The sequence below is a fragment of the Saccoglossus kowalevskii genome, chromosome 10 (assembly GCF_978046115.1).
Source record: "Saccoglossus kowalevskii chromosome 10, keSacKowa6.1, whole genome shotgun sequence".
Lineage (NCBI taxonomy): Eukaryota > Metazoa > Hemichordata > Enteropneusta > Harrimaniidae > Saccoglossus > Saccoglossus kowalevskii.
The window spans coordinates 19,794,472-19,817,809 of record NC_140650.1 but is presented as its reverse complement, the minus strand read 5'-3'; the positions used below and the strand labels follow the sequence as shown (position 1 = coordinate 19,817,809).

General features: G+C 32.1%; 1 protein-coding gene across 1 annotated transcript; it reads left to right on the top strand.

The window, feature by feature from the left end:
• The first annotated feature begins 66 nt into the window (after nucleotides 1–66).
• Nucleotides 67–23,327, top strand: LOC100375393 (uncharacterized). Its single transcript, XM_085504341.1, has 20 exons — nucleotides 67–203; nucleotides 1,141–1,305; nucleotides 1,987–2,140; nucleotides 3,319–3,504; nucleotides 3,704–3,861; nucleotides 4,412–4,479; nucleotides 5,251–5,448; nucleotides 5,982–6,234; nucleotides 6,750–6,934; nucleotides 7,927–8,051; nucleotides 8,547–8,742; nucleotides 12,836–12,916; nucleotides 13,490–13,582; nucleotides 14,027–14,134; nucleotides 18,166–18,318; nucleotides 18,585–18,710; nucleotides 19,569–19,749; nucleotides 20,961–21,065; nucleotides 21,608–21,707; nucleotides 21,865–23,327. The coding sequence occupies exons 1-20, from the start codon at nucleotides 137–139 to the stop codon at nucleotides 22,052–22,054; spliced, it is 2,892 nt and encodes a 963-aa protein (XP_085360467.1). The 5' UTR covers nucleotides 67–136; the 3' UTR covers nucleotides 22,055–23,327.
• The last annotated feature ends 11 nt before the right edge of the window (nucleotides 23,328–23,338 follow it).

The following is a 23,338-nucleotide window of genomic DNA, read 5'->3' as shown; positions in this document are numbered from 1 at the left end:
GACTTGAGGGCGCACTTGTGTTTATAGCAACACATTTCATCTCCAAGTTTTCCGTCCAAATTTGAATGATTCCGTCCAATATTACACATAGCAGAAGATTTTATTGACGGGGGAAGAATAGAAGAAACCTGGTATCATGTCTTCTTTAGATCCGAAGAGCGCAAAGGATGTCGTGGACACCACTCGCACACTCCAATCCCCAGGTAAATACAGTAATATAGTGGACAATGTTGTGTGTGTGTGTGTGCATTCAGCAAACTGTGGTACTCCCCTCCGCCCCTTCCCGACCGTATTGACGGACTGTGATCAGGAATACGTGTGTTAATATATTCATCAACATAGCACTAGAATTTAGGTGATATTGCTGTAATTGCACCGTTTATATAATTGAAAAAAAAAGATTGTACAAAAAAAAATGTATACGAGAAATTTGTGATATCATGTAATGTACCTCTGGTGTTATGATTTAGTTCATCACATTTGATATGAACACATATGAAAGGTGTTGCTTTAATCACACGGGCCTGATGTCTAAGTATAGCTGATAGGATGTAGCAGTAAAACAAAATCAAAATAATTGCTACGTCTTACCATAGATACTGTATCCATTTTGTGTTGAAGTATTCTTTATGATTTATGACACAATATATGGATAATGGATATCTAAGCTGTAAGCAGTTATTGTTAAAATACTTCATTTTAGCTGGAATTTATTTTCGCTGAATAGACTTTATGGGTGTTTTCTATGGAATTTATTTTCACTGGTTTTTGACTAGTTGAATGTAAAATACAGTAAAAAGGTATATTCGCTGGATTTTATTTTCACTGAAACATTCCTTCAGCGAAATAGTAAAAATTAATTCCAAGCAAAAAAAAAATAATTTTACAGTACTCAGACTTCATATAATAATAGACTTCAGTATTTAGTTCTACATATGCATCAGACATTAATTGTGGTCTCAGATTATTGTCTATGTTTTCTCTGCCAGAACTTGTGTTGTTTTCTAACTGGATAGTTCATTATTGAGTAATTCCTCCTTGCTTTATATATATTGTTTTTTCTTATCATAATTTTTATAATAACACAAATGGTTCATGTGTATTTTGAATAGGTTTTTCTATGTTTAAATTAATTTTTAGCAACCAAATTTGAGGTAAAACTATTGGAGGACACACCAAGGCAGGAAGGAAAGAAAACTCCAACAGAAGGTAGAATGATATCAGTGATGAATGTATTTGATGAAGTTATACCTCAACTTGGAGTCTACAGTCAGCTGATGAAAATGGTTAGAGATGAAGTATTTGGTAAATAAATTTGTTTATCTTTTTAGATGTCAATTACCTAAATGTTGTATCATACGTTTTATACTTTGTGTTTGAACCAACATATACTACTGTAAAATCTGTACCACAACCTTAATAGAAGCTTTTTCGAACAACTGAAAAAATTCACTATTGTACATTTTCTATAGAAGCTACAGCTGCTGCAATCTGATTAATATCTGATGTATTGTATGGCGTGAATTTAATTTAATTTTTACAATATATTTTTATTATTTTGTAATTGTTTTTATTATTACGTACATCTTGTTTTGTATTACTTTAACTATCTAGCAAATAAATGATGAATTAAAATAAAATAAAGTAAAATAAAATGTATAATATAAATTAAAAAAATGAATAAAGTTCAAACTAGGATCTAGATTTTAATCAGATTGCAGCTGCTAATACAGATTTTACAGAACTCATTTTTAATTTTGTAAATTATTATATAATGTTTTAATTCTGCAAGTTATCATTATTTTCAGTGAAAATCAAAAAAGTTTGAAACAATTTTAAAAATGTGTTATCAACGATGAACCCTTAAAAACAACTTGAAAGAGATTTCACTACTACCGGTATTACCCCAGTAGTACTATGATGTGATATTTTGTTTCTATTTTAACAACTACATTTTTAGATTGCCCTTTGTTTTTCTAATTTCAGAGGCAATCTACAGCCAGCAATACACAAGTACCACTCATCAAACAACTAACTATAAAGTAGCGACAAATAAACAAATGGATAAACAAAGTGAAGACCATGTTTTTATACAAAGAATACCATATTTCACATTGATACAGAGAGTTTTTGATCAGAGGTAAGTGACTTTTAGTGTTTATCACATGTAGAGCGCCCTCTAAGACAATATGTCATGTCACTACCGGTAATGCACAGATGTATTGTGGGACGCAACAAGTTAAGCTTATTTTCTGGTGTGTCATTGATGCAAAAATAAAATTATTGAAAAATATGTCTTTAAAAATATCTATAGATATGGAATTCACAATTTTTTAAAATAAAATTTAAAAGTGTGAAAATGAAGGAAATCAGAGGTCACAACATTTTTGTTTGATCCTTCAGAATTCACTCGCAGACCAGCCAATTACAATCTTGATTTTTATTGAAGAGACCTTCCCCTCAAAACTGATCCAAATTGATTTCCAGGTTTTCATTTTGACTTAAGATCTCTACAAAATGAAGTTAAAGACATAAAGTAATGCATTTGAATTTTAAATTTTTGGTGCATTCACATGTGTTCTGATTTTACATAGGTTCTATTATCAGTCTACTCAATTATAGCAAACCCCTTTTTTGGAGGTGACTGAATTGTGAAATTAATTAAAATTGTATTTGTAGAGTGCTTGAATTATTATAATTTCATTTCTTATCAATAACAAATTAGAAGAAACAACAAGATGAATTGATATATGTAGCTGTAGCTCTTCACAGTTATATTTCCACTTTGTATGACCTGTAGAAAACCACTCACTGATCCCTGTAATCATCATAAAGTCTTCGGAAATGTAACAGAATACTGCAATTGAAATTGGAATAAAGTAAAGTGCTCTTGAGTGATTATAACAATGGAAATTTCAGTGCAGGCTAGCTTCAGTGCTCCTTCAAGATGTGTTGCCATGCCAACTGATTTTATAATTTTTCATGGTGATGATCATTTGGTTTTAATTTTGCTTATTTTGCTGACTGGAAAATGCGCTAAATTAAAACCTAGTGAATATGTAAAATTTAGCATAGAACACATTATCTAATGATAAAACCATGATTTAAACCCACTGAATATGCCTGAAATGGTAAATCAGCGAAATTTAAACCCAATAAAAATTAGTCATTTTACAGTAATACATATTGGAAATACAATTTTAATGCCAGGTGGTTGAATTGCTGAAGGAAAATAATTATTGGTAATAGAAATTAGTAGGTCCAACTAATGGACCCACTAATTAATTTTGTTGTGCTTCTTTAAAACACTTCAAACAGAAATGAAGAAGCCGATGAACTGAGGGAGCAGCTTGACTTGGTTAAAAAGAAGCTACATGACAAACACAAAGAGTTTGAAGGTTCTATCACTGTCAACACTGCTCTCAAGAAGGAGATTCACAACTTGAGAGAAATTGTGAAAATGAAAAATGGGATGATAGAAAAAAATGAAGACGATATTGCAGCGTGAGTATATTGGCTCAGATTTGTGTTTTACAGATTTTCAAACTTGTGATTCAAAATTTCAGAACTAATTATTCAGAATTTCAGAACAAATAAGTCAGAATTTCAGTAAATATAAACAAGTAAGTCACAAGTTCAGAAAAAATTAAAAAAAATAATTCTGAATTTCAGAAAAATGTAATTTTCTATTCATTTTTGCCAGTCTTCAAGATGATTTGGAAGACCTGCGTGATAGCAGCGAATTACAGAAAAAGAATCTAGAGAATGAGAAGGAAGCATTGGAAGTCCTCCTGAAAACCACACAGAATGAGGTTGAATTTCTCACTCAGTATAAGAAAGGTTATGATGAGTTGGAAGATGGTAAGAATACTGTCCTATTTCACAGTATTGTAAACAAATGTATTTTCACTTTGAAATGATTCTCACCAATTATGGATTGTAAATATTCTGAATCAGTGCATAGACCCAACTAGAATTGATGAAAGTGAATACCGTTAATAATAACCCATACACAGAATGACCCAAAATGTAGTTATGACCGAAAAATATCAGTTGACGTAAAGTCGTCTCCATACAGTAACCTAAAGCCAACACTCAAGCCTCACCCCACACCAATGTAATTGCATATGCTCTTTAAAATGTGAAGATGGACATGTACAATTAACATTGAGGTAGAGTTATAATTAAGGTTATGGGTTAAGGAGCCCTAAGAACCTCTAACTTTGTAATTATATTTTTCATATATTCTGGTTAAGCCCTCTAGGTTTCAATCTGTAGATTCTAAAACAGTCAATGATATTAGAAAAAAGTAAAAAATGAAGTTCTGTGTGACATGCTAATGCATTGAGCTTTATTGATTTAGAATGCCCACACAAAGTAATAAATATCTGAACTTTATCTGTTCTTGTAGCATTTACCATCAAAGGAGACCCTGGTTTCCGAAGAAAAAAGAAGAAACCAGTGATTGCCACCAGAAGAGTGAGTACCCAGTACCGGTATATTGAAAAAAAAAAAAAAATTTCCTATTTATTTGTTTCAGTGACATTTCAAGTGATATTACAAATAGAAATTGTGTCTTGGTCTGATGTGTGTATAAAGTCACTTTACAATGATGTTTACAAATGTTATAGAAGAAAAAAGAACTTGTTCATAAAAACAAAAGAATTAGTTTATAAAAACAAAAGAATTTATGTGTAATACCAGTTAATAAAAGCTTTAATTATTTATACCTCATTAATTTAAAACCATGTAAGTGGTAATCATTCTGTTCAATCTTATTACATCATTGTGACACTATGTTTTTACTATTTCCCAAAACCACAATGAATTAATGTTTTCCAAAATGGTATGACAGATTTGTTCATAGAATAGACATTGTGTTGTTAAAAACAAAGGAATTACTTCATAAAAACAAAAGAATTTACCACCAGTCCAAATTTAAAACTGTATCAATACTGTATTTAATCTATTACTGGTAGAACTTTTTACAGTAAATGACAGAGTTGTGTCATTTGTCAATATAAAGTCATATTTTAATGTTCAAGCTAAAAATAATACATGTATTTGGCTTTATGTGCACTTTATGTGCACTCGTCATATTTTCCGAGTTAAACCTTTAATTACAAAAATTTTGCATTCTCTCCAATCCCCAATATTGAGAAAATCTTAATTATGTTATCAAATTTTTAGAGAGGTTAATTTATGAGACTTTTACAGTAGTTTTTATTCTGTTTTTTGTTTTATTTTAAGGCCCATCTTCTCAACAACATTGCCTCAGCCAAGAAACTTGAAGAGCAGTTGTTGACAGTGGAGAATAAAACTATTGAAGAATTTGATGTGTTCTTAGAGGATCATAAACGAGAATTGGAGGAAAGAATCCTTAGAGATAACTACAATGATGCAAAATTTGATGAAGAAGAACATGAATTAGAGAAAATGGATAAAGAGGTAGATATAGACAATAATTTTTAATGTTTTTTATTTCTCCACATTATGTTATTTTAAGGAGGTTCAAACCAAATCCCAAATTATACATCATCATTTTTCAAAAAAAAAGTCTGAAATATCATAAAAAAAAGTCAAAATTTGCATTTTTGCTCTGGTTTCTATAGTGAAATTATTTCTTCATATCTCAAAACTCAAGTCATACTTAATTATAGATATGAATCATAATATTGTGAAAACATTTCAACTGCCTCAAGGACATCTCATTAACAAACATTTTTTTTTACTGAATAACAGAGTTTGAAATGTCATGAAATCTGTCCTTAGTTGCATTTTATTTTTGCAATAGATTCTCTAGTTAATTTTTAAAAAGAAACATATACGGTATTGTCAAAATTGTTCAAAGAATTTACATATAATTACAGTGCTATAATATTCCTTGAATATATACAATTGGAATTTTTCTCTCATAATACATTGCACATCTTTCAAAATTTGAGTTTGCCTCAAACTTAACTATTATTTAAATACTACAGCTTCAAAACCGACAAGAAACATTCCAGAAGACAATTATGTCCTTAAATGAGGAACTGAGCATGGTGAGACAACATAGAGAGAGTTTGGAACATCAATGGGAGGAGTTAGAGGGTCAATTCAAGTTGGAAGAAGAGATGAGTAAAGCTAAACCCCCTAGCAGTAGAGGCAGACCTACCAGTAAAGACTCACTCTTACCAAATATGAGTAGTGTGCTTGGATCCAGTCGGCCAAATTCTCAGTCTCCTGCAAAAGGTAACTTTAAAACTTTCTAAGCCAATACCTGTCCAAATTACTAACCATATTATCTCTATTAGTTGTGCTCACATAAATGACAGGTGTGCTTATAGTGAAGAGAAGTCATATTAGAATGAAAAAGTGTACAATTCATGCAACTATTTGTATGTACTAATTGGAGATGCATTACTAAAAGAGCAAATATGGTATACTGGTATACTCTTTTCTCATTTTCTTTCTTATCCAAAATATTCAAAAACCTTTGACTATAACCTGTAAATAAGTTCAAATTATGCCTGTTTGAAATTGATAGTAAAATTACAGAAAATGCAATAAAAAATGTCATCAAAATTTTGACAAAAATAGTAAAAATCCACATGTGACTGTAAAACTGCTGAATCACATCGGACACATGTACATGTATGTTACTTTAGAAACGGTCTGTTGACCAATTTGCCAAATTTAGAAATTTTTCCTATTTCTTCCCAAAGAAACTGTAGTCAGTGGGACATGAAATCTCTTCTTTGTTTCAGACTCTGTGATGTCACTTGGTGAAGACTTTGATAACATCGATCCACTGAATAGTGAGATGGATCCGTTTGTACCTCAGGAAACCATCTTGAGTAAATACAGTTCCATGATCTACACATCGACCAATCACGCGAAAACATTCAATGAACTCAAAGACGCTAAGTTTTGTAGCAGCTGTGGAGAAAAAGTAAGGATCTGTGTCATTGTCAAATATTCACTGAGTTTATATCTAATTTTTATTTGAAATTACAAAAATTGTGACAAATTTTGCAGCAAAATTTTATTTCAATTAAACACATCAACTGTGTTTCACAAAATATCTTTCTGAAAATCAATACAATTGTTCTTATTATTTTGTTTCCTTCATATTCACCAAAATATACTTTAATATTAAGTAGTTTTAATGTACAATAAAGGTCCTTGTGTAATCTAGGCCAGTTAATATGTATGAATAATTATGACATACCCATTTCAGAACCCATCTTATCTGACATAATTGTATCCTCATAGCTAAGACTGGCATAATGGTCTATGAAAGTTGTCTTATTGGCCTTTTCATGTAAGAAAACATATAATTAGACACCAAAATTGTCAAAATTGGACCATTATAACAGATTTTATGAATTTGACCCTTCACAAAAAGTGCGTTGACCCTTTCACATTTTCGGTCATTGTGACGTAACGCAAGGTAAAAAATAGGTCAAACTATATATTTTTGAACTCTACTCATCAAGACAAGTAAATTGATATGCATCTTAAATGGATTGGACCAGCTTTGAGTTTTGGCCCAAAAATTGTTTTTTTTTTTAGCCAAAAATGAGCAAAAAATGATTTTCAAGTTTGGCATCGCCCCTGATGTGAAACCTTACTATATAAGGACGTGATTTAGCATAGATGCCTGCTTGTAACAAAAAATGCCGAAAAAAAAAAAATTTTGAACACTTTTCTACCTTCTGCTGGCTGTCTGTTTAATGAAGTACCCTTGATAGTTTAATTTAATATTCAATGTTTTCATAGAAAATATGCAACAAAACAAAATTTTGTATTAAAGCATTACAAGTACTATAAAGAAATCAAGTTTTATCTGTTCCCTTTCACCAGCAATATAAAAATTATTTTTATGAAAATGAAAATAAAGTAAATGGATCAAATACAAGTTTTTGTTGTTGTTTTTTTCAGACTGTGATTTGTCCACACAAGATAGGTGGTGATAAAATTGTCATCTTACCGCATAATTGTACTCATATCAAGCTATCAAGGCCTAAGGTCAGGATAAATGTAGAAGCCAAAGAAAGACTGGCAGAGTAAGTAATCAGGATAGAATCAACTGTGATATACATGGAATCCCATTGTTTTAGCTGCAGTAATATTTTGCGGTATTAGATCTACATCATACATTACCAGTACTTTTGACCTCAGTGTTAATTTTTGATCCAAGTTAAAAAAAAAAGAAATTTTCTGTATTATTTTTTCTACACAAAGTCTAGTGGTAATGTATTTTTTCTGCAATCTTGTCATTTTGTAGTCAGATATGTGCTGATTCAAAATTATTTACAAATTTAATATACAGATTTAAATTTGCTAGTAGATATACAGTAGATAATTGTAGATTTATCACAGATGCACCACTTTCCATTTCTCACAATTATACTATAATATAAAAATACATGTATAATTTTGATGGGTGAGAAGTAGTGCATCTGAAGTTTCAAATGTTTCAAGAATAAAGAACATCTATAGATCACTATGGAACTCTATGGATTCTTTTTAAAAAAAAAAAAACTTGAAATTGTTCTCAGAGCCCTGTATCAAAAGCCTGACACATCAGAGTCAACCAAGTTATCCACAAAGCGTATCAGAGGACGGATATCTATCACAACACCAATGAGACCACTCCAGTCAATTATAGATTCACCGGCATCAGCTGAACAATCACCTGCAATATTTAGAGAAGAGAAAGACACTACTGTATTAGGTGCATCACAAGAACATCAGGTGAGTGTCATATGACTGTCATGTGATTGGAGTATACTATTTCCTGATTGGCTGATTAGTAGTCATGTGATCTGACAGTAGATTGGTAGGGTTAGCAGATTTTAGTCAGTTTAAAATACATATGGTACGCCTTGAGGTCTGTATATATTACTTTCACTGATTTGATCCATTGTGTTGTTGTAGTAGCATGTTAGTTGGCCATTTGTTGTTGTTGTTTTGTGTTCTTGGACTTGTAAATGCCTTTATGAAACTTTATGGATACTCTGTGAATTTAGAAACCATTTAGGTTTGATGTTATTTCTACTGTGTTTAGAGTCAGATCTAAATCCTTCCACCTAAACAATTAAAACCTTGACTTTTCATTGTGTATCATTAAATGTACTCTATTGTTCGTCATTTTCATAATTCATTATGTTTTACTGCTGTCATTGTTGATCATGCATTAGTTGTATACAATAAATGTTAATATCATCTGGACCATATTACTATGGTGATATGCATATCAATTCTATTGTACATTTGTCTATATTTATTTCCTCAGCTGTGACTAAATTAATCTAGAATTATGGTTCTGTATGTTTCAATGGCAGTACAAAATTGATTCTTTTGAATTTTTGACTGATTTCTAAAATTAGAAATTAATATCGACAATTTTGTACAATATTTCATATTCATACTGTAAACTACTTTTAATTTCATGACAGACGAATTTTTTGCGAATTTTGCAAGTCAGTGTAAATCCTCTGGAGTCCTACATCACAGAGTGTTAGCTACGTTCACAAAATTGTTTGTCTTCATCAATGCTATTAAATCATCATTAAATCACAAAAAATTCATAACATTGAAAATTAAATGGTTTACAGTTAATCATATGTGTAGACTTCAGCTATTTAAAAGTAAACTCAACTTGCACTAAACACATCTAGCACATATTGTCATTTCTAAATAAGTTATGATGTAATTTAGTTCATAATAACGTAGTTATTAGATAATTCATATAGTGTGCATAAAATGGCTGCACTATTCAGTAATCTGGAAAACATATTTCACTATCTTGAAAATCAAGCCACTATATTTTAGTGTCAGTGTTTTCAGTCTGCAGAATCGAAAATTACGTTGCCTCCCAGACACTTGATTTGTGATGCAGACAAATAAAAGTATTTTAATTAGTTATTGAGAATCACAAAATTGAATATTGTTGCTGTTTCTTGTGTTATTGTGGCCTGTTTCATTTTTACTGGAAATTTTACGAATTCCTCTTAATTGATTTGAAAGTAACTTGTGACAAATCAGTGACAATATATTAGTCACATCTAACCAAATTGTTGTTTTTAATGGAATTTTGTTTGAAAAATTGCTTTGATTTTCTAAGATGGTGAATGTGTTTTTTAATTTAAGAATTACTGTTTAGCAACAAATTAGCAAGCACACATTTTTTAATGGCGTAAGGTTCAAGTTAAATAAATATAAAATTTTCACAGTAAACTAAAACTTTCATCATGCACATTTTCACTCTTTTACTGCCAGAATAAATATTCAAAGATTTGTTATATAATTGTTGAACCCTTGAAAAAAATGTTCAGATTGGTGGAAGAAAATTGAAAATGGCAGTCAGAGGATGAATTCATATACATATATTATATTGCTAAGTTTAAAATTAAAAAATATATTAAATATAATATTATTATAACATAATTTACATGTTTATCTATATATTGTTTTGCATGTTTATTTGTTTGTTAATTCCATATTTAATTTCTGTTTGTTGTACCATTTATCTATCTATAAGGATTATGAGCCTGTCTTGGTAAGTGGTTCAAAGGTCATATGCATCTCATTAGCATGCAAATACATGCATGAACTTCTCCAGTTGCATGAAAAGCATTGTATCACTTTGCTGCTGTATAGCTCTATTCTATATGGGTACTAGTGAATTGCATGCAATATACTTACATTTTGTGCTTGAATTCAATCATAATATAATTATTTAATAAGGCCAAGCAAAAAATAAGTTTTTCTGGTTAACCTCTTTTGTGCCAAACTTCTCACAGTCACCTTGCTCTCTATCAGTGACTTTCTTTTACTAAGCTTCACTTTCCACCAAGCAGAAGCTGCATGTCTGCTAATATCACTTGTATCTTGCTTTCCTCCCACCCAGCAAGCATACTGAATCTAAAAATAATATTCTTTCCACCTTATAAATTGTCAATGCATGTAGCTTAACCGTATAAATCCTATAAGCAATCCCCTCCTCTCAAATCTCCATCTACCATGCCTACATTGGGGGGCAATAATTACTGGCTGATCATGTCATGTTGTACATGGTGTAACTATTTCCCATCTCTGATGTCATATCTTCCACTTCTTTGAATCAATAATGATTGGCTGATACCCAGTTATGTAGATTAGCATGGCAGCCAATCAGGTGAAAACAACTGAGTATAGTATGACATAGACAGGAGGACTGGTGTCATTACCAAGTTATACTGTAGACTTTCATCAAACTCATTTCCTTACAATTGACCAAAAGTTATCAAATCAAGCCAGATATCAAAACAATTTATTAAAATTTATAGTAATTTAAGAGCTATTTTCAGCAATATGGCCTTTGTGATAAATTTTTTGTGAAGGACTTTTTTGAGAAATATTTTCTTGAATTCTCTATAGAGGGCGCTGGGCATTTTTATTTGAATGCATTTGACTCACTTGCATATATGAAAGTTTGAAACGCATATTAAATGCACATAGTATAGTCAACATAACAGTGTCTTAAGTACTCAAATGTGAAAAACGTGTACTAATTCAAGTGTATACTTGGACAAGCAAAAGATTGACAGTATGATTGCATGTCTGCATCCCATTGTGTAGTTAGGATAATACCAGTATGTACCGGTATATTGCATGTCAAACTTACTAATCAAAATTGCATGTTGATTTAATTGTGTATGATGGTATGTTTTCAGAAAATGCATTGTGATCTGTTTTATATGTGTCACTGAATCACCTTCTCTGTGTTGCATGTCTGAAAACTTATTTTAATAATTGATTTGCTAAAATATAAATTGTTCCAGAGAAAAATTAATGCTTCCCATATACACATTAAAAAGTTGTCTGAACTGAACCTTGTTGCATACTGGGCACCTTTCTAGAGCATCATATCAGTCTCAATAAACATTACACTTGCATGATTACTGAATGAATTTGGTGCTCAGTTTAAACAGACTTGTTGCCATGGTTACATTAGAAAAAGTTTGGTATGTTGCTGGCATTTATTGTACTGTCAGTGAATATACAGCACTAGCTTTGTTATATTTTGTGAAACATTTTGAATGATTTTAATATTCTCATTCAAAATTATATTCATGTGTATATCTGTAGTACAGTATTTATTTTCACAATATTATGATTGAATTGGTTACAATATCTTAGCGTCCTGTTAGCAGGCCAGTCACACTGGTTCTCACTACAAGAGGTTAGGATCCCCCCTGCCAAATGCTAAGAAAAACTGAAACATATATATACATGTTTACGTGAAATGCAAATGAGTATTGCTGTGAAAGAATGGTTATAGATTATATCTTGGGCTTAGGCTTCGAATACAGCAACAATTTGCTTACTTTTGTTTAGGCAATTGAACTTTAACAGACATTTTGTAATGCCATTTGTTGAAATAGGTTACATAAAACTTGCAAGATAATGAGCTATTCATTAGGTATCAGCGTACATGGATATAAAAATTGTATTTCCTTATCTAAAGTCCTTGGTAAAATATTAATAACATTTAATGTTTCTGATGTAATTTCATGAAAGTTGTTTAAAATCATAAAACATTGAAAACAATTAATTGCTTATAGTCATCTTATAGACAAGTGAAAAAATAGCCGGTAAGTTTTGATATACATTTGTCTAGTTCACCAAATATTAGTCTAAAATTATGGGTTATTACTGTGGCTTGTACAAAAGATAATTTCCAAAGTATATACGTAATGTAAAACATCTATTTATATACCTTTGAATGTTATGACCTCATCCCCAGGGTCATATCATACTATTAAAATCATAGTTAAATATCTGCTTGTATTATTTTCACCAGGTTAATTCATTCCTCCAATTATGGGAAGATTTCAAAAAGCGAACACCACTAACTCGAGATGTAGCACGACCGCTAGAGATGGTAAGCAATTGTAGATATAATATATGTGTGATGTGTTGACTCAGGAACACACAAAACATCAAAGAAACCAGAGAGCTTTCAAACTTAACTTCTTGTTTATTCCGTCATTTTCAGTTACACCACCCGCACTACTTTTACATATCAATACACTCGGGTGATCAGGTGACATATAACACCATTACAAAAGTATGTATTCTGGTGCATGCAATAAAGTAGTCCCAAAAACGTCACGATATACCTAATAGCCCCGTGTCTAAATATGATTGCTCATGATCGTACATTGATCATTTTAGTGCCTAATTGCATTAGATGCTGCATCACTTTTTGAACACCAAATTCATTTTTTTCCCATATATTTTCAAAAATGTTGATCAAGATCTGTAACTAATGGGAAATTATGTATATTTGGTCATACATACAAGATATAGAAAAATATATACAAATTTGTAAAATGTTGCATCAAACTGAGAATTGTCACTTTTTGTTAGAGCTGAGGTTGGTGGAGATAGGAAACATTGAATAGAACACCATCTTTATTTACAAAAATGGAATAAAGTTTATTTTTGTTTCTAGGGAAGAACCTTGTCTCTGATTGGTCAGTTTTATGCACATCTGTTGTGGCAAGATGAGTATGCATTGGATGATGAACAGGTGTCTTCCATATTGGTGAGTATTTACAGCCAATCAGTTGTCTGGTACAAGGTTTCAAGTCTACCATTAAGGCCTAACTATCTCACCTTTGAGTATAAATGTTCATGAACAAAATAGAAAAAGACCTGATTGTCAACAGCATATCTGTTATGTATATTTGAACAAATACTATTTATTTTTTGTGAAATAATGCTTTAACTTTTTATTTTTGCATTTTTTGGACAGTATTTAACCCTAAGAATATTTTGCGCTGGGTAAAATTAATGAAACGTTGATGACATGTACGTGCATCCTAATCAGTAATTATGTGAGATATTTGTAAGCACGTTTTATTTAACAGGTTAAATACCTGTGAACGATGCTGAGTTCAAAATAATCCTGTTTTACTGGCATCATTGATGAGACTATGATATTGCATTCAAAGTTTAATAGACATCTTTTGGTATTTTTATTTCACAGGATAGTTTGTATGCGTTTTTCTTAGATCGTTATTTATTACAAGACGTAGCATATCTGACGATGTCTGATTTCATTACTTCAATCATTAATGCCTCAGTGTTGAGTAAGGTGAGTCATACTTCATTAATTCAATCATTAATGCCTCAGTGTTGAGTAAGGTGTGAGTCATACTTCATTATTTCAATCATTAATGCCTCAGTGTTGAGTAAGGTAAGTCGTACTTCATTATTTCAATCATTAATGCCTCAGTGTTGAGTAAGGTGAGTCATACTTCATTATTTCAATCATTAATGCCTCTGTGTTGAGTAAGGTGAGTCATACTTCATTACTTCAATCATTAATGCCTCAGTGTTGAGTAAGGTGAGTCATACTTCATTATTTCAATCATTAATGCCTCTGTGTTGAGTAAGGTGAGTCATACCTCATTACTTCAATCATTAATGCCTCAGTGTTGAGTAAGGTGAGTCATACTTCATTACTCCAATCATTAATGCCTCAGTGTTGAGTTAGGCGAGTCATACTTCATTACTTCAATCATTAATTTCTCAGTGTTGAGTTAGGTGAGTCAACTTCATTACTTCAATCATTAATGCCTCTGTGTTGAGTAGGGTGAGTCGTACTTCATTACTTCAATCATTAATGCCTCAGTGTTGAGTAAGGTGTGAGTCATACTTCATTATTTCAATCATTAATGCCTCAGTGTTGAGTAAGGTGAGTCGTACTTCATTATTTCAATCATTAATGCCTCAGTGTTGAGTAAGGTGTGAGTCATACTTCATTATTTCAATCATTAATGCCTCAGTGTTGAGTAAGGTGTGAGTCATACTTCATTATTTCAATCATTAATGCCTCAGTGTTGAGTAAGGTGAGTCATACTTCATTATTTCAATCATTAATGCCTCAGTGTTGAGTAGGTGTGAGTCATACTTCATTATTTCAATCATTAATGCCTCACTATTGAGTAAGGTGAGTCGTCCTTCATTATTTCAATCATTAATGCCTCAGTGTTGAGTAAGGTGAGTCGTACTTCATTACTTCAATCATTAATGCCTCAGTGTTGAGTAAGGTGTGAGTCATACTTCATTATTTCAATCATTAATGCCTCAGTGTTGAGTAAGGTGAGTCGTACTTCATTACTTCAATCATTAATGCCTCAGTGTTGAGTAAGGTGTGAGTCATACTTCATTATTTCAATCATTAATGCCTCAGTGTTGAGTAAGGTGAGTCGTACTTCATTATTTCAATCATTAATGCCTCAGTGTTGAGTAAGGTGTGAGTCATACTTCATTACTTCAATCATTAATGCCTCAGTGTTGAGTAAGGTGAGTCATCCTTCATTATTTCAATCATTAATTCCTCAGTATTGAGTAAGGTGAGTCGTCCTTCATTATTTCAATCATTAATGCCTCAGTGTTGAGTAAGGTGTGAGTCATACTTCATTATTTCAATCATTAATGCCTCAGTGTTGAGTAAGGTGAGTCATACTTCATTATTTCAATCCTTAATGCCTCTGTGTTGAGTAAGGTGAGTCGTATTTCCTTACTCCAATCATTAATGCCTCAGTGTTGAGTTAGGCGAGTCATACTTCATTACTTCAATCATTAATGCCTCAGTGTTGAGTTAGGTGAGTCGTACTTCATTACTTCAATCATTAATTCCTCAGTGTTGAGTTAGGTGAGTCATACTTCATTACTTCAATCATTAATGCCTCGGGGTTGAGTTAGGTGAGTCGTACTTCATTACTTCAATCATTAATGCCTCAGTGTTGAGTTAGGTGAGTCATACTTCATTACTTCAATCATTAATGCCTTAGTGTTGAGTTAGGTGAGTCATACTTCATTACTTCAATCATTAATGCCTCAGTGTTGAGTAAGGCGAGTCATACTTCATTACTTCAATCATTAATGCCTCAGTGTTGAGTAAGGCGAGTCATACTTCATTACTTCAATCATTAATGCCTCAGTGTTGAGTTAGGTGAGTCATACTTCATTACTTCAATCATTAATGCCTCAGTGTTGAGTTAGGTGAGTCATACTTCATTACTTCAATCATTAATGCCTCAGTGTTGAGTAAGGTGAGTTATACTTCATTATTTCAATCATTAATGCCTCAGTGTTGAGTAGGTGTGAGTCATACTTCATTATTTCAATCATTAATGCCTCAGTATTGAGTAAGGTGAGTCGTCCTTCATTATTTCAATCATTAATGCCTCAGTGTTGAGTAAGGTGTGAGTCATACTTCATTATTTCAATCATTAATGCCTCAGTGTTGAGTAAGGTGAGTCGTACTTCATTACTTCAATCATTAATGCCTCAGTGTTGAGTAAGGTGTGAGTCATACTTCATTATTTCAATCATTAATGCCTCAGTGTTGAGTAAGGTGAGTCATACTTCATTATTTCAATCATTAATGCCTCAGTGTTGAGTAAGGTGTGAGTCATACTTCATTACTTCAATCATTAATGCCTCAGTGTTGAGTAAGGTGAGTCATCCTTCATTATTTCAATCATTAATTCCTCAGTATTGAGTAAGGTGAGTCGTCCTTCATTATTTCAATCATTAATGCCTCAGTGTTGAGTAAGGTGTGAGTCATACTTCATTATTTCAATCATTAATGCCTCAGTGTTGAGTAAGGTGAGTCATACTTCATTATTTCAATCCTTAATGCCTCTGTGTTGAGTAAGGTGAGTCGTATTTCCTTACTCCAATCATTAATGCCTCAGTGTTGAGTTAGGCGAGTCATACTTCATTACTTCAATCATTAATGCCTCAGTGTTGAGTTAGGTGAGTCGTACTTCATTACTTCAATCATTAATGCCTCAGTGTTGAGTTAGGTGAGTCATACTTCATTACTTCAATCATTAATGCCTCAGGGTTGAGTTAGGTGAGTCGTACTTCATTACTTCAATCATTAATGCCTCAGTGTTGAGTTAGGTGAGTCATACTTCATTACTTCAATCATTAATGCCTCAGTGTTGAGTAAGGCGAGTCATACTTCATTACTTCAGTCATTAATGCCTCAGTGTTGAGTTAGGTGAGTCATACTTCATTACTTCAATCATTAATGCCTCAGTGTTGAGTAAGGCGAGTCATACTTCATTACTTCAATCATTAATGCCTCAGTGTTGAGTAAGGCGAGTCATACTTCATTACTTCAATCATTAATGCCTCAGTGTTGAGTTAGGTGAGTCATACTTCATTACTTCAATCATTAATGCCTCAGTGTTGAGTTAGGTGAGTCATACTTCATTACTTCAATCATTAATGCCTCAGGGTTGAGTTAGGTGAGTCATACTTCATTACTTCAATCATTAATGCCTCAGGGTTGAGTTAGGTGAGTCATACTTCATTACTTCAATCATTAATGCCTCAGTGTTGAGTTAGGTGAGTCATACTTCATTACTTCAATCATTAATGCCTCAGTGTTGAGTAAGGTGAGTCATACTTCATTACTTCAATCATTAATGCCTCAGTGTTGAGTTAGGTGAGTCATACTTCATTACTTCAATCATTAATGCCTCAGTGTTGAGTTAGGTGAGTCATACTTCTTTACTTCAATCATTAATGCCTCAGGGTTGAGTTAGGTGAGTCATACTTCATTACTTCAATCATTAATGCCTCAGGGTTGAGTTAGGTGAGTCATACTTCATTACTTCAATCATTAATGCCTCAGTGTTGAGTTAGGTGAGTCATACTTCATTACTTCAATCATTAATGCCTCAGTGTTGAGTTAGGTGAGTCATACTTCATTACTTCAATCATTAATGCCTCAGTGTTGAGTAAGGCGAGTCATACTTCATTACTTCAATCATTAATGCCTCAGTGTTGAGTATTTAAAGGTGAGTCATAACAATTTTAAATTTATTGGCTAGTGATCGTCGCACAGCACATCAAATTTTGTGTAAATAAAGAATACATATGTATATTTCACTCACATTGTGTCATATATCAAACTTGAAGCAGAATGGTGACCTCTGCCTTTAAATATATTTTATAGACAGTACATTATATGCTTTTTTTCATATGTAGTATTTTCTTCAAAGTAATGGCTGTCATATTTCAACCATTCCCTATTTCTAAGTCAACAAATACTGATAAGTCATTTATTAACATTTTGAAATTGTATATTTTTAATGACAGACTGTGCAGACATTTGCACATATTCTGGTTGGTAATTTGGATGCTGGTACATTCCGCTATCTTCTAACAATTGCTGATTTGATTGACATTGTGGAGTGGAAAGAAGTGGCCGACTTCAGAGCGTTTGCATCGGCACTTTACCCGTTTCTCACTGTAAGTAATCACTCAATAATGTTCATTGTTAGTTGAAAAAAAAAAATATTGAATTTACAAATGAAACAAATAAATCTTGCAGGTATAAAATCAGGTTTGATTCAAAAATGGCCATCTGACAGCCATTTTTATTTATTTTGAATGTATTCTCAACCAATTGTTCAATTGAAAATGCAAGCCAATTTGTTTTGTTTACTTGACGTCATTCTTCTTCCTGCCAAATACAAATGGTCATTGACAAAGATTTGTTTCTTTTATTTTTCCAGGAAGATGAATTAGAACAATTATCCCTTGGTTATACTTCATTTAGTGAGAACAAAATTTCCAAGGGTTTGGTGTCGGAATATTTTATGTACATTGTGTTAAAATATAGAGAACCAAGGTTTCAAGATGTAAGTTTTCTGTCACGATAGGGATTCATATTAAATAAACCACATTTGATGTGGGATGCCTTCCAAAGTTCGAAAAAGAAAAAAAAATAATATAGGTGTCCAGTACCACTCTAAAAAACTGGTTGTCCACATGAAAATGTAGTTGTCCAATAATTTTTATTGATTTTTATTATAAACAAATTATAAAATTACTGGTCCACTAGTATTTCTACATGTGCCTAGAGGTGAGTAACAATGTTTAAAACTGAACTGTTCTTCAGCAAAATTATTATATTATTATATTATGGACTATAAATATTGCATATACAAACTCTGATTTATAAAAAAAAATTAATTGTCCCATTTGACAACCAGTTTCAACATTTGACATTGGCAACCAGACAACTTCCAATTCCCAAACCTGCCTTCAGTTTTAAAAGGGTGGGAGCTTTACAGCTTGGTGAGTTAATTATTAAATGTACATCAGATACAGAAAAGTATGTGTAAAAAAGATACATCAACATCATTATGTTTGTGTGTAACGATTGCTGTACTACGTATGCGCATAAACAATGACAGCCTTGCTTTCCCAATGGTGATCAAAATTTTGTTCTGTGATTATTGAAAACACAAAAATTATTTAATTGTTTAATATTATTTACATGCTATATTATTTGTTGAGTTCTCTAATCAATAAAATATACAAAATACCTCAAATGGGATACAGCATCATGCTATTTGACAAAGTGTGTAAAACTTTTTCAAAATACATCCACCATGATTTAAAACATTGACAATCTATCTTGATTGTGTCAAGGATATTGTTATTAATATGTGTAAAATGCATACTGAATAGTAATAATTTCCATCATTTTTCAGTGTGAAGCCAAACTTCTCCAACATCCTGGTAAGGAGCAGGGGATGATGAGCGATAAGGAATTCAGCGAAGCTGTTGACGCCATTGCACCATTGGCCAATGAGAAATTAAGAAGTAGATTATTCCGAGAAGCCCAGGCTACAAATCCAGAAAACACTCATGTTAGCATCATGAAATTGTCACGTATCCTTAAAAATATGAAATAATTATTACAGTAAAATGGCTAATTATCACTGGGTTTAAATTTCGCTGATTTACCATTTCAGGCCTATTCAGTCGGTTCTACATATTCACTGGGTTTTAATTTAGCACATTTTCCAGTGAGCAAGATAAGCAAGTTAAAACCCAGTGAATAATTAACCCTTTTACAGTATTATTCTATCTAACTTTTCTTTAACCTTTTCACCACCAGTTTCCTTTTTTCATCACTAATTTACAAAATACTCTCAGTTATAGTCTGTACTTTCCGTCAGAAATGTAAAAAATTAAAATTTACTAAAATCTTGCCCGTTAGCTCCAAAAGTAGGATTCATTTCCAGAAATATTGAAGAAAAAAAAGTGCAGATAAATTTGGGCGAGAAAGTCTGGTGGGAAAAAGGTTAATATACCGAGTAATATATTGTGCAAGATAAAATACCTGTGGAATATAGAAAATTCTTGAAATTGTAGAAATGTTTGTGTTTGCAGTTGAAATAGTGGTGCCATTCTTTCATTACTGGTAATAATTATAATTCAACTAAAAAATTTGTTTATAAGTTGTCTGTCTTCTCAAAACTGAGAGTTGATTATTAGTTTGCTCAACTTTAGTGACGGTACGCTAGTTAGTGTTTTAGCCTCACACGAGGGAGGTTCTGGGTTTGATTCCTGGAGCATACTGTTGTATACTGAACAGTGTATGTCTGAGTACAGTAAAAAGCAGTGAAATGTCATCTGGCAAAATAAAATAAATAAAAATCAAAAATGAATAGTTTGTCCATGCTGTTATCACTGTCGTTGTCAGCATGTGTTATTTCTCATGATATGGGTACAAATTTTGGTCAGTACTAAGTACTAATGTGATGTTCTGTATGTCCATCTAAACTACTTGTCTGGTCCATCTAAACTACTTGTCTGGTCCATCTAAACTTCTTGTCTGGTCCATCTGGAATACTTGTCTTGTCCATCTGGAATACTTGTCTCGTCCATCTAGAATACTTGTCTGGTCCATCTGGAATGCTTGTCTTGTCCATCTGGAATACTTGTCTGGTCCATCTTGATAACATGTTTGGATTATTTTGCATTGCTTGTCAGGTTTTTCTGGAATTACTTTTATCACATACGTTTCATATGATTGCATTTTTCTAGATGATAAAGATGTAATTAGTGTGCTTATCTTCCTTTACTTGTTTCTTCAGAAATTACTGCATATTTGTTATTACAGCAAATTTTTCCACTATTAAAACAGACTTTACAACAGAAGATTGGTCAATCAAGAATTCGACCTGTCAGTGAGTTGTCATGTAAGTTGTTTCTATATATCCACAACACAGATTTCCTTTATTGAAAGCCTCCTGTGAAGCCTTACGCAAAAAACAGATGTGCTGATGAGACCTACTTCTCTTAATTTTTATTCTTTGCCCTTTGATCTGAGTAATTAATAAATATAAATCATATGCTACAAAACTTTATTACTATAGATACATTTTGAGAGCAAGTATTGTTTTTTAAATTATCATCCTTATTTAGATCAATGTGAGTTTATCACTTGATATGTATAGGCCATAGCGCCCTCTATCAGATGTCTATTGAAAACTCCTGTTTATGTGAGGGCACCATTTTGTTAGACATTGATTGCCATTTCTTCCTTCTGCATAAGGCATTTATAAATTTGCTTTACTATAATAACTTCTGTGTTAATTTCGGTTTAGTCTGCAGACTTTCTTCATTGCACATGCATCTTTAGTCAAATTTAGCAACAAAACAAAAAACATGATGAGTTCTAAAATTAGTTATTACACTATTGAATGGTTTTCATTGTTTATATGATGTAATCTTTTCACAGTTACTACTAGTACTATTACATTTGAATCTAGAGTAGTAGAAGACGAGTTTGAACTGATGTCGTTCTCAAAGTTACGTAACTTGGCCAAGAATATCTCAAGGTAAACTCTGAAATAATGATTTTTTTTTGTCTGTCGGGTTTCCATGATAATATGAGTTCCCATGGTAATGTGAATTTACATGAGTTTCAGATCGTCCTATAATTTCAATCTTCCTAAATAATAATTTTCCCACTGTCTTTTATCTTATCTTTTCTAGGAGAGCAAACGTTCGTAGCATGCGTCGCATAGAGAATGATCTAACTCCAAATGTTGATGTCTTTAGAGAGGAAGATGAAGATGATGAAGAGTATGAAGAATATGATTTTCAGATGGAAGAAGATGATGAGGATGAGGATTTTGATGATGAAGAGGAGGTTGCTGATAGAAATGTTGATGAAGCGACATAATTTTTCTAAAGAATATAATTTATACTATAATTTATACCGTATTTGCTCTATTTGCAGTGCATGTACTAATGTAAATAACAGAAATGTGTCTATGATCAAAATAAGTAAATATTACATTTATTTAATAATCAAGTATACACTATTAAAGTGCATTTCTACTGAAGTTACATTTCTAATAAAACAAATATGGTATTGGGATGACTGGAAGTCAGGGGAGGGAGTTGAAGGAAATGGGCCAACTGCATACTGTTTTTTCACATTAATGTAGCAAGGAACATTATCTGAGCATTATTTTTTTAAACTTCTGTTGAGAGAGAGATTTGTCTTACTATTTAGCCTGGGGAATTTTTGTCCTTGATTTCAGCTCACATGAATTTTTTTTATCCAAATCCTCCAGCTTTCCTTCCCTGATTTCAAGTGGGGTTGCCCCTTAGAAATGTGCTTCTAATAGAGCAAATATGGTATTAGAGATGCGCTTCTAATAGATAAAAATATTGTCAGACTGAAAATATCTCATACTGGTATATTTTGTGGAAATGTAAACTAGTAACCGCAGTCACATTTATGACACACCCTTATCAAATTGTGAACGATTTTGGGGATGATTCTGGTTTACGATATACTGGTGACATCACTGTTATTTACAACACCACATTCTCATTGAAAGAATTCCTGCTGTTCTGGTACACACTTGTGAGTAGACCACATCCGTTTTAGGATACTCCTTAGTTTATAACCTACCAAGTACAGTAATAAAAATTTGCTATGAAGTGCTTGTTTGTTTAAAAATAATTTTGGCAACATTTATACTGTCTGTGTCAGAACTAACAATTAAGCATTCATGAATGAATTATCATTTTGAAAATCTGATAATGGTAATATTTGGGGTAGATTGTGGTTTTGTTGACATGCGGATGGAAATAAAATAACTGACATTACTCATAACTTATGTTGGACACCCATAGTTTGCTATTTGATAGTGTGTTTCAAAAAAAGAATTCTGATGATGCACCATGGGAGTGCCAATGTCAGCGACCAAACATGCATGTCTTCTGTAACTTAAGAAGCTGATTCCTGTGTGTTAAATAAACCAAACTATGCTGAATTGAAATTCCAATGTTTTTAATGCTTGTACACGTAACCTGAATGATCTAATCTTAAAGGCTGGTATATAATACAAGTATGTAATTATTGTGTACATTTATTTTATGTTTTCGTGTAAATATTTTGTATACTAATATTGTGTTATATAATAAATTTTGTTCGTATAAAATGTGTATGTTT